Source organism: Daktulosphaira vitifoliae, unplaced genomic scaffold, assembly GCF_025091365.1.
Source record: "Daktulosphaira vitifoliae isolate Bord-2020 unplaced genomic scaffold, ASM2509136v1 Scaffold_1, whole genome shotgun sequence".
NCBI classification, from domain to species: Eukaryota; Metazoa; Arthropoda; class Insecta; order Hemiptera; family Phylloxeridae; genus Daktulosphaira; species Daktulosphaira vitifoliae.
Window position 1 is genome coordinate 18,461,848 of NW_026099572.1, and position 13,658 is coordinate 18,475,505.

At 25.7% G+C, this 13,658-nt stretch overlaps 1 protein-coding gene across 1 annotated transcript in view; it reads right to left on the minus strand.

Moving 5' to 3' along the window:
- LOC126895042 (lachesin-like) overlaps window positions 1-4,186 on the minus strand; it is a 67,130-nt gene extending 62,944 nt beyond the window's left edge. Inside the window, exon 1 of the mRNA XM_050666502.1 lies at window positions 4,054-4,186. Within this exon, the coding sequence (XP_050522459.1) occupies window positions 4,054-4,147 (94 nt within the window). The 5' untranslated portion in view covers window positions 4,148-4,186. The remainder of the gene's footprint in view (window positions 1-4,053) is intronic.
- Between the last annotated feature and the right edge of the window lie 9,472 nt (window positions 4,187-13,658).

A 13,658-nucleotide genomic window follows, 5' to 3' on the forward strand; every position in this document is an offset into this window, starting at 1 on the left:
TCATATAAATTTTTAATTTGTTCATATCTACATTATTAAATTTTGATTACATACAACTATATTTTGAACTCACGAAAATTTATCTTTCTATATTGAAGTTTAAATTTGAAATTTTTGCAAATAATTTATACGTGATATAATTTACATGTTTACTATATCGAAACTACATAAAAGTTATTAAATTAAATACCTTCACATATTTTTATAGTAAAATATTTTATTGAATATATACAACAGAAATAGTAACATAATATGCTACTGATTCAAAAATTATATTAAAATTAGTTTCTTTATTATTAAAAATATATACTACTGCACATAAAAATCATGTAAAATAGTGTTTTCAACAAAAATGAGTCAATATATGTATACTTTAAACATCTTTAAATGTATTAAACTACATGACGGCTAGTAAAAGAAAGATTATTTTTTATGTCATCTGAACCGCCAGAGGACATTTGTAGTCTCCTTTTACCTAAATACCGGCATTAATGTAATTTTTTTTTTTTACTCTTCCTCTTTACTACATCAATAACATGTCCGGTAACTTTACGAACAACATATTTTAATACGAACGTGATATGCCCCACAAATGACCAACATTTACACTCCGCACTCTAGTACTTATGTTATTAAATTGGTGTATATATAAATAAGTATGTATTACTTTTTTTAACGTTTTATAAACAAAATAAACCAAAAACCGGCGAAGGACAAGTAAAGAAAAAAAAATTCAAAGAATATAAAGGTGTATACCAAAAACTTTTTTGAGTTATTTATTTAAATTGTCCTTTGAGCGATCATATTTATTCACATTTTTCTTCTTTGAAGTTTATCTGTCGGTTGTCTTTTATCCAAACTAAATGTTGTCAATGCCAAACTAAAAATATCCTACATAAATGAAAAATTATGATTGAGAAAATATATGTATTTTCATGTCAATTTATTTGCAATGCCGCCCATTAAAAGTTAATATAATCAAAACAATATGGTTCGCGACTATCTCATTGATACATATTTTTGAAAGGGGTAGTGCTGTAAATATGTAATGACCTCTTGATAAAAAAAATCTTGAAACTACCACCGTTTGCGAACAATAAAAAATGCGTACGCGAACAATTCCAACAAATAACAACTCTTTTGTGCTGTTGTGTATAAAACAAAAAAAAAGGTACTTGGTACCTCATAATTAAATTTATCGCGAGTTGTGAGGTTCTTGAAATAACTTTTATGCCGCCTGCGTGCAGTTAGACGTACGGGTTGTAAGAAAGGTAATCGTTAGAAGTCGGCGACAACGGTCTTCCTCTCGATTTATCTAATTTCACATTATGCGCGCTAAATAAAAAAACAGTCACGGACCGGCGGCAGACAACGTCGTATGAATAAAATGTAATATGTGCGGCACCTGATCCAAGTGACCTTAAATTCTGTTTAGTATGAATATGTTTTCAAATTCACACACGTACTAGTGCAGTACAAGACGGTATTGGCATGTTCAAAAGTCTATATGGTATTCGTGAATATCAAAACAAACGGCGTAATAATAGCAATATAAATCGTTTTCGACAACACAGATACTATAACTATTTATACAGATCCGATTTTCTCTACTTTTTTCCCTCTCCGTTATTATTATTACAAACGGTTAAATCTACAACGAAAAAAGGTGCTGCTCAGTGCTGTTTGATATTGTCTGAGCAATAGGCAATTGAATTTTTCATGAGACTCTCCAGAATTACCTTTGTTGAAGAACCATATAAATCTACCCATTCTTATCTTAAAATTGTTTTAATGTGCGCGGTTTATATGAGAAATATAATTGAAATAATTGTGTTCCAAAAGTTAACTGTTCAAAAACGTGATATGATTTTTAATTGCAAAGAGACGCACGACAATCTCGTTTTAATTTCGTACCTGGTTTTTACTTTTTTATTTTTGGCAAATGTCGTAAAAGTCGTATCAGGATATTTTGACATTTAAATTGAATTTCTAAACTTTTCTGGTGTAACTTACAGAAAATAACATCCGATTTCAATGTCAATTATTTAATAAGAAATTATTCGACGTCTAAATTAAATAAATGATAAATTTGATTTCGACATAACGGAATTTCCGTCACAAGTAGAATAGCTACGTTTATCAAAAACCTTTTAAGACAGTATAAAAAGTTACTTGATATTTGCCGCAGTATATAATTATAATATTGTTATTTTAATAATGTCATATGTCCTCAAAAAAATAATAAAAAAAAATTTCATCAAATCTCTATATTGAAAAAAAAAAATCATACTTTACATTTTTTTATAATAATAAATTTTTTCCATTTTTTTTTTTTTTTTTTTTTTTNCCTGAAGAAATCCCAAAAAATTACAATTTTTAAAATCACTAAATTTTGATTTTTTTTTTTTTTTTTGTATGATTTATAAGCTTTAACTTTTTACTTATTTTTTACTTGGTAGGTATACTGTAAAATATTGACACCGAAAAACTGGCAAGTCTTTGAATAATATTGACAATATATTAGTCGGGTATTTTTCTGAAAAGTTGGAACATTATTTACTCTGAACTTCCAATAGTGTCTAAATAAGTAATGCCCTTTTTTAGTACCTGCTGTACAAGGTCCGAAAACTCGTTGTATGCGAAAATTGCAATTTCGGAACATAAAGACGACTGAACAAACACAGTACTCGACACTTGACCAAAAATGTAGTTCAAAATAGATGAAAGGATCATATTTTTTTATAGATGGTCAATAGTGAAGAGCACTATGCGCCGTATAGTTATATTGGCAATCTTTCGACAAGATTACCAAACGTTCATTTATACTTTTATGTACTTCTGTTTGAAATATGACCGTTAAATTGTAAATCATCCTATGAAAGTAATCCGATCAGTTATTTTAACATTTGAAAGTATTGAATTTAAATTCACCCCTTGTTGGTAATAAACAACCTACTTATGTGCATAAAGAAAATTACGGCTGTTATTACAACACTTGTAATTTATTGCGTAACATATATTGTACAGGAAAGAACATAAAAATAAACACCTTCACTAGAATAAAGTGTTTCGTTTACATTCACAACTATCAATTAGATTTATAAGCGATTTAATTGCGGCAAAAACAAAAGTCACATTATGCATAAACTCTAAGTAGCTAAGATTTTCTTCTTAAAATACTTATCTATGTTTATACAATTTTTGAAAATAAATTTTATTATTTTATTTTCTTTTTCATATGCATCCCGATGATATAAAATAATTTTAAATAATCCACGTACATCAAACCGAATTATCATAAAAATTAAAAATAAATTACTTACACTAATTATATAAAAAAACATTCAGATAAAAAATCCTTGATCTATGCAAAAATAAAAAAATTTAATTGAAAAAAAAAATATCAAATCATTATTTAAAAATGTTCAGTTTATACAATAGACGTAATGAATAATTTCCATTGGTTATAAAAACTACCATCGAATAAAAACTGCAATGGTTCTTATCAGCCTTCTCTTTACATTTATTTAGTATGCTATTTGAAATGTCATTGAATATAAATGCAATGAGAAATAAATAACCAATTATTTTGTATACATACATTTTCAATGAGAACGCAGATTTTTATTATTCATTTGAAATTATCAAATAAAAAATATGAAGTGAGTATTTGCGCATAGTTTCAATGAGGTATTCTTAATTAAAATGAAAAATTATTATTTAATTTTAAATCAAAACCCAATTACTGTGAATTTCAAACATCAATTTATGAACTCTTGCGAATTTTTCTCGACTACATCTTATACAGTTATTTCTGTTAACATGTAATAATATTAAAAAATTCAGCACACTCGTACTAAAAATTCACTCACTTTTTTTTTATTATTATTTAATTAAAAATTATATTGAATAATTCAGATTTGTATCACATTTAAAACAAAAGAGAAATAAAACTTCTTACATTAAAATAATGATACTTTAAGCATTATTACAGTCTTTTATAGTTCAAAGGACATTAATTGCTCAAAATTGAATAGATGTGAAGTATCTTACCTGTTGAATCTATTGCAAATACGTCGATATGCCGGACGCTGAAAATGAACCAGTACGCAATCCATGCGACGAGCGATACGGCCAACGGCCACATAACTACTGACGGCAATACAACGAGGGATTCGGCGGCATTATATCAATTTCACGCCGGTCCTGACCTTCAGCACCACCAAACGGGGTGTTTTCAGTGTATTTGTTTTAACAGGTATGGACAATTATAGTGCACTAAACTTTTAAGCAGAATTATTTCCGGTAAACAGGTTAATCGTGATTTTCGGTAATGAACAATAATTACTTCTAAACGCTTGAAAATGTCGGAGATAATATGTGAAAACCATTAAATGTAGAACGAAAAATTCAAAACCTTGTCATAATAACGTTGTGTCTGAAAACACTACGTGCGCACCTTGTTTGAATTTAATAATCTTTTAGTTTATTTGACTACAAAATAAAGAAACTTCTACCGTACGCGTATAGAATTCCTGAGTCTCCATTTAAAATAACTATGCAGCAAGATATTATTAAAATCATATGATCAAGTCCCTAGCGATATAATTTTTTGATCTCATATTTATTACAAAAACTTTTGTGATTACTGAATAATTTCCTAGTAAATCTATAGCATTGTGGTGTTGAATAACTACAAAAATAGAGAGTTAAAAATAATTATTTTGTTATTTACATTTTCATTAAACGTTAATATCACAAAAAGGTTATCATGGAATCGGTTTTGTATAATTACTCATAAATTGTATTTATTTAGAAACGATAAGAATTATTTAAAATATTAAATAATACCGAAAAATTATTTCTATTATATTCCATAAAAATTAATTTAAGCATGTTAAAATTTAACAGATTTGTATTATGCATTAATTTTTATTTTTAAATAGTTTAATTGAAAAATATTGCATGCTAATAAGCATTTTACTTTTCAAATTGCTGTAGAATACTTTTGTATCCAACGGCGTATTGAATAGTCAATAACAATACATAAATGTCCCACTGGTCAGTTTTTATAATTTATAGAGCTTAATATTTACAATATCGTTATTTATTTCGAATAAAAAAAAAAATGAATTTATTGAAATTATCTGATTTTAAAAAAAGCTTTAAAGCAATTCATAAAAAAATGAACATCGTACAAAAGAACTTTATGAATAAATATAATTAACGTTCAACTGCTTATAAAACATTTGTAAAAAAATTATATTATAAAGATCAAACAAGTATAAATGATAAAATAGAAATAAATATTGAAACTAACTAAAAAATTTGACAGATTAATATCTGTTAAATTTTCAAAGGTATATTTTACAAACTAATTACAATAAAAAAATTTCAAAAATTATCCATTAAAAAACTCCAATTTTTTTTTACAAAAAAAATGAATATTATTTATTATATTTTATCGACTTTATTCATAACATTTTGTGAAATAATCATAAGTTGGTGACAAAGTAAAACGCAACAACCTTAATAAATTACCTTGTATGTATGCAACACAATCCATAAAAACATTTCAATTTCTAATAGATGAAGTATTACTAGTGAGATAAAACATATTAACATATTTCATATTTTTTATATTAGTGTAAACATGTTTTTTAAGTTTAAAAAAAGTTGAAGTGATTACGATTCGCACGATATTGGGGGAATGATATTAGAAAATATTAGAAGCTGTGACCACTTCGTCAAATATTGGACCAAATGAATCTCAGAGCAACATTCTGTTTGTGACAAAAGCGTTTTCCCCTTTTTTTACGCAAATACTCTACATATATACTATTGATTTATTTGTAGTGCATATTAACAAAAGTAATTTAGCGACGAGTGTAATATTATGTTACAAAATGTATTACATTATTTTTAACGGGCAATGACTATTTAAGGGGAGGGTATATTAGAATCATTAAGAAGATAAAGAAGAGTTGGATAAGGGAAGCCCCTAAAATCTTCTGCTAACATTTTTTTAAGCATGTATTCACTACTTGAATTACAACTTCATTACTATTTAGCATATTTGTCAAATATTAATTGAGATTGGCAAATTTTAATCCTTTAAAATATTATTATCTTGGTTAATGTATTTCAAATAATAATAATAATAGGTAAATCCTTTTAAGAATCTGTCTACAATTAGCCATTTTGTTCATATTTACCATAGAACAATTATTTTAGTATATAAGTATTACCTTTGTGAGGTGTTGAAAAATATTATTATATATATTAAATTTAACCATTACAATTATAAAGCCTATAATATAACTATATAGTTTTTAGTTTAGATAACTTAAATAAAACTTAGAAAGCCAATAGATATTCAAATAAGTTTACTGGGTATAATCACTTTAAATAAAGCGCACAAAGTAGTCTATTTGCATGTATATTAGTACTTTTGGTATTAAAGACCAAACTAATCTAATATGGCTGTCTTTTATTATAATGCACTTTGGTTCGATTGACGTGATCACGGTCAGCTAATTAGTTTAAAATCTATCCTATAAACTTCTAAAGTATGTTTACTAATTAAATATGTTTAAATCGCTAACTGAAATGTTCAAGTAATATGAATTTTAATAAAACCAAACAGAAAATAATAATTTTTGTATAATTTTCTAAGTTTGGACATGTGATTATAATCATTATGAAATATTAATAAGTTAAAACGAATTATATTAATGAACTAAAATAAAAATTGATTTGAACGTTTCTTTTGAAGAAAAGGTAATCACTTCTATTTTTTATAAGGTAGGTCAAATAACTAAGGATCAGTGTCACAATTAATAGAAATATGAACTTTGAAATTTTTAATAAAAATATTAGCAGAAAAGAAATCATCAAAATTTATTATGAGGCAGTTTTAAAAACTGTCTCATTAACTTCAATACATTTTTTTTGTAATTTAAGAATTACAAAAATAACTATTTTAAAATTTAAAATTTATTTGTTACAAATTTTCGAAAATTATCCATATTATTTGAATTAACAGAAATTTTTTCACTTTATATTTACTTTAAATGCACAATGTTAATATATTTTTAATATCTATGAAATTTTCTATTTGTTGGTTAAATTTTCATAATTATAAGTTGTAACACGGCAGCTAATGATTGACGGTCGGTTATAGAAAGTGTACCGGAAATCGTGTAAAAAAAAAGGCACAGTATGGGATTAGAACCCGCGACTTAAGGTATTGTAGAGACATACCTAACCACTAAGCCACCATACACTTTCACTTATGTTGAAAACGAGATGTGCAGCTGAGGGAATTGCGGTGCCATGTCAAGTTAAATAAAAAAAAAAGTTATATTCGAGTGTGAGGATTTTTTTTTAATAACTTTTAAATTTTACTTTAAAGATACAAAAAATTGGTTTAACTTGTTGGAACAGTTTCAAATTATATATAATTCTTGTTAACATCTTGAAATCATTTTAGGAAAGTTTAAAAAAAATGTTATATTTTCTATGACGTTATTACTAGTTAATAAGTATCACAAAAATTAGATATTTACTGACACAAATATGCTAGTAATTGAAAATGTATAAGTGATATAAAAATGATATACAAAATTTAAAAAAACATATGAATAAAAAACTTATATTGTTATAACCAGTGTTGAGAAGGAATTGGTTCCAAAAGGAACGGATTCCTAGAACGAGTTCTTTTTGAAGGAACGATGCTAGGAACTGCTTCCTTTTAAAATAAAGGAACGAGGAAAATGAACAAATTCCATTTTTTAAGGAACGTGAACGGAAATTACAGTTCCTAAAATTTTTTATAAACATGTTTTAGTGTAGTTTTCTTCGTATCTAGACATTAAAATATTAAGGTATTTTTAGTTGACTTTTGACAATGGAAGTCCCCTATATACCCAGCCGAGATCGTAGGCTGTTTAAATGAATCAATTGACTATAGATAGAGTTATTATCACATGTAGGTATACAGTAAATATTTAATATATGTGTACATATATTAAATAATGCACCGAATATTATCGTCGTTTCTTGTTAACTAATTTATGTTAAAGGTTTTGGGTTTTCTGATTTATTATTTCTAACTTATATGTAGACAATAGACATTGGTCGCGTTGACACAAGTCGTTAGCATTTACTACCTGCTTATAAATATAATTTTCGAATACTTTTAGATAAGGAATACTACAAATTTGTTTTGTATTCGACTGCTGATGAAAATCATTGATGACCGTTATCATGATCTCATTGCCACAATTTTTTAAATAACTTGGTTACATAAAAAGAACGAAGAGTTCCTTCTTAATATAAAGAACTAGGATCTGGAACGAGTTCATATTTTAGAAAATGAACGGGGAACGGAACGAGTTCCATTTAAAAAGGAACTTTCCCAACACTGGTTATAACTTACATGGTATTCTTCATAATATTAAATTGTTAACATAATATAAATATAAATACTATTCTGAATTAAAAAATAAATAAATAAATTAGCAATGTTACCTTAAATTTTTAATATAATCTTGTTTTTTAAATTATCATAAAAAATATATTATCATTAATATTTAATGTTTTGATTCAAAGTTGTGTTCTATAATTTATTTTAAATTGAAGATTTGTACCAAGTGTAGACTGAGTATTAGTCAAAACTGGTACTAAAATATTTTTATTATTGCAATCTTTAAAAAATTAAAGTTAGTAGACATTATAATATCTATCAGTTTTACTGTATTTACAAAACTTTATTAAATTAATTTATCGCTAAACCATTTTATTTAACACTAAACAACCAAATTTAAAAAAATGGAAGCACAGGGGGTTATGATACAGTAAAAACGTAGATTAGTTGGACTAAGTATAGATAATATCTGACAGTAATTAAAATCACTTCATAAGAAACGCTTCAATGCAAAAATCTGTACATAGTGTATAATTTAAAAAAAATGTTCAATTATTCCAAAAGCAAAATGAACTCCTCTTTCCTTCATTATTCTTGACTAGTAGTTCTTTGATTTATAAGTATAATATATAAATAAATATTTATTATAGAAATTAAATATATTATGAAAATGCTATTTAATCATTTAATATTGTGATTTTTACGGAGAAATAAAAAAAAATAAAGTAGTTGTTACTTTTATGGTAAACTTGTATAAAAATTGAAGAGCTTGATACAAAACTTTTCAGAAAATAATTTGTTGTTATTTATAAATAAATGGTCTACAATGTATTTTCATCAGAGTCAAAAATATACTTCACTCGATCAATTTGTCGCGCTGATTTGAAATCTGCTATTAGATTTTTTCTAAAGTCACTATTTAGTTAAAAATAAGTAATAACATATAAAAAATATAGGGTAAAATGAAATTCAACAACATATTGACAGAGAGTATATATAAGTAAACTAGGCACAGATTATTAAGAACATCAGTATATTATAGAATACTATAGAATATAACTATACAGAATATATTTCAGTATATTTTAATTGTAGCATTCAATTAGACACCAAAAGTTACATAGAAATGATTAGTATTTCTATTGAAATGATTTATTATAATATAAATACAAACAATATAATAAGTGATTTTAACGAAAAATTGGGCATTTTTCAAAAATTTGATTAATTGTAATTCTTTAAGTAATGTAAGTTATATAATTAAATGTAAATATTCGTTTTTATAAATTAGTAATAGTCACAAAAAAAGAGGTGATGGAAAATATTTAATTGCAGATTTAAAATCAGCGCAAAAACGTGTTTTAGCAATGTATATTTTGGTCTATGCTGATTAAAAAATGTTTCCTTTCAGTGATATGATTTTACTGTTTAATTCAGTATAAAAACGAATTTTATACTCTTATTTGACAGAATTAAAAATAACACACACTATCACCAGACTTAATACTTTATAAATAGAAATTATTTATATAGCAACATATTAACAAAAAATTAGGAATATTATACAACGATAATATGACACACAAATAGAGTTAAAAAATCAATAAATAACAAAGTAAGGTATTTCAACTTTGTAATTAAAATCTATTATCATATCAAACCTAATTCAATACTTTAATACTTTAAAAACATCAAAAATAAATAATTTGAATTGTCTATATGGAGAAATTCGATTAAGCAACTTTTTATTTGATAAAGTAGAAATTTTTTTCAATTTTTGAGGGTAATATTTTTAACTAGATACTGGTTATGATTATTTTTATGTATCGTAAAAAAATTGAACAAATGAGTGCTGAAAAAAATGAATAACCGACAAAAAAAAAAACCATATAATAAAATAATTTTAATATGAATAAGAAATTCAATTTCACGAGGGGAGACTACACTGATGGAGATCTTGATATTCATTTAAGTTATTCAATCTAAGTATGATAAAAATCAAACGAATTTTGAATTTTTTCTTACTCAAAAAAAAATTATCTCAATGATCGTGATTTAATCTCCACGTTCGTGTCGCAAGTGTGAGAGACTTAAGCATAACAGATGCGGCAACCGTACATCCTACGCGTTGGTGGATAAAATGAACAATTGTGGCTAATTCAAAAATTCAAAGTCATTTTTATTAACTTAGGGGAGACAAAATATTTAAAATAATTTTACATATATATTCAATGTAATTTAGATTCATGTAACTTTCATAAATATCGGTTATCACATTACTATGGCAAGCCCTTGTAAAGTATTTTAAAATAAAAAAAAATAAAAATTTAAACACAAAAATAGCATTTTTTTGACTACAGCAGCCATTTGCCCTTAAAACTTTTTTTTTATTTTACATATCATTAAAAGATGCAACATTTCCAGAACATGATTAAAAGTTAAGTTTCGTGTAAGATTCTAATTTGAAATCCTCCTATAGGCAGGTTTCTAATAAAATGTTATCAAATGTAATGAAAATACCTTAAGTTTCAAAGTAAAAAAAATAAATTGGTCCGGGAGAGCTGTGATGTGGCAACAGACATAAAAAAAAACATATCACAGTAAAATAAATACCTTCATAGCTTCGCATTGAAGCTAAATATTATGTTACCTCCTCCTCCTCCTCCTCCTCCTTAATTATTAATTAATTAAAATTAAGGTACTTTTAAGTATTCCAAATTGGAAGGAGTTTTTCAGTAGACTTTTTTAACAACGAAATTATCATACAGTTATATTTAAGTTAATTCATTATATAATGAATGTAACGACTACTTTTAAGGTTTAAATGATACGTATTTTTTTTTTTATATTTATAAAAAAAATTTTTAATTTTTATTATTTTTGACGATATAAAAAAAAGTCTATTAACTTATTTACACGTTCCCATAAAGTAACAGTTTATGTTTTTAGGACTTTTTTTTCAATTTAATTTTGTTATTTTGTTCATAATTCAAAAGCCAAGGTAGAACCTTTGGGACGAAATAATAAATGCTCATTTTCTTCAACGAACCGTAAAAATAAAATATAAATTCACAAATCGTATTTTTAGCATTACAGCCGCAAATCCGGATTCAAGTATTTCTACCCTCTTCGGTTGAGCAGTCAATTATAATGTTCCTAACACTCTATAGTATCTGTTTTTCTCTTAAACGAGTACTTCACCTATCAAATAACCACCCTGCTTGTAGTAATAAGTACCCACATAAATTATCAGGTAAGGCTCTGATATACATAATACATTATTTTATACAAACACAAAGCCATTAAACAATGCTACTTTACATTCTACACTTTTTAAATGGAAAAAATAGGTCTAAAAATAAATAACACTGAATTGAATGTGAAAAAAATTTAAATGTGAATACACTTATTTTCTTTTTCAATACTCAATTAACAATAGGCTCATTTATAAACTCATAAATACTCACGCTTATTATTACATAGAATAATTGTAATTTTTTGAAAATATTTATTATTTTGTATAAAAAACCTAACAAAATCAAAGAGGTCGAACATAGCGGCGACGTGATATAGTTGGCACAAGTATAAATATCTAACAGTGATCAATAAAATTTTTCTTTTGACGGCCGATAAAGTAAACAGTCATTCCAATACATATTCAAAAATCCAGTTAAAAAGAAAATTATCGACGCAATGGTAGAAACTAATCTTTTTGAATTCCTTCAGTCTCTAGACGATAGGTTATTACTGGAGGAGACTGAAATACTTAACATGACACATTAGGACTCGAAATTAAACTCCCCTATAGGCAATACCTAGATTGAAAAAATACAGCATTTACTTGATCATTAATTTGGTTTCCACAATAAGCACTGTATAATTGACCGAGTTACCTAAATGATTAATCAGTTTCTCATAGAAAAAAACTATTGTTGTATAGTATTCTAAATGTTAGGTATTTAACAAATTTTGATACAAAAATCTTCTTATAGATAAAAGACAATTATCACCCCCCACTTGATGTGCAATGTTAGAATCATACTTGACTGAACGAGAATTTTGGGTCATGTAAAAGCAAGCTATAGACCTATTTTGTATTTCCTTTATACTTCATTACTAATGTTAAATAAAAAAAAATATTTGGTTTAATTTCATTAAATTCAGAAATACAATTATTGGATTCATAAATTATATAAAACTATCTATTTGTATAACAAATAGGCAAGTGCGGAGTACAAGTAAGACCGTCAGCACTAGATTAAATCAAAATGTATCGTAATTACACTTTACTTACTGCTATTCATAAGTAAAAGATTACCAAAACAGGGTTTCCTTATTTAAAATACAAAATAACCAAATAATTATGGGATAAACTCTATTGTTCAGATTTTCAAGAAACACCTACGAGTCGTTTCCCATTGTAATTAATCCATTAGAATAGAAAGCCTCAGCTTTTAAGATCACGCGAAGGATCGCTAAACGCTAAAATATAATATAAAACATATTTTAAATATAGTCCTATATTGTAAAATTTTATTAAAAAAAAAAAAAGTATAAAATTTGATATAGATCATAAGTTATATGAGTTGTCGATTAGATCTATTCCACACTGTATACGATGCCGTATAAAAAATAAACTTGATACCTTTTTAGGTAATAAGGGATGATTCTAAAAAGTAATTATTAGCTGATAAATCAAAAATTATTTTTCCGACATTGTATTTATTTTGCCAGTAATCGAGTGGTTCATGATAAACTGATCACTCTGTATATATTCAAAATTTTCTAACCTGTTTTTTAACATAACTTTTTCATAAGCTTCATTCTCTCTCACTCTCTCTCTCTCTCTATCATTTTACTATTATAATTATTCGACATAAAATAATTATTGGTATGTTAAGGGTTTTTTGTTTGCAACAGAAAAAACGTACAATTCTTAAAAGTTTTAAACATTATTGCACAACAGTAAAAATAATGTAGGATATAAATGCTCTCCTTGTCATACGCCTATTTTTACTTATTGTATTTTATCATTTAGATTTGATTTCTCTTAAAATAATAATTTTTTGATTATGATATAAGAATAAAACTACAAACAATACAATAATAATCAATAACAACTCTTAAATAAAATCTTATGATTAATTAATACATCATACAACATTATAATTTATGAGTTGATGAACAACTTTTTTGTTTTTTATTAACAAAAATTATAATGCAACAAAAT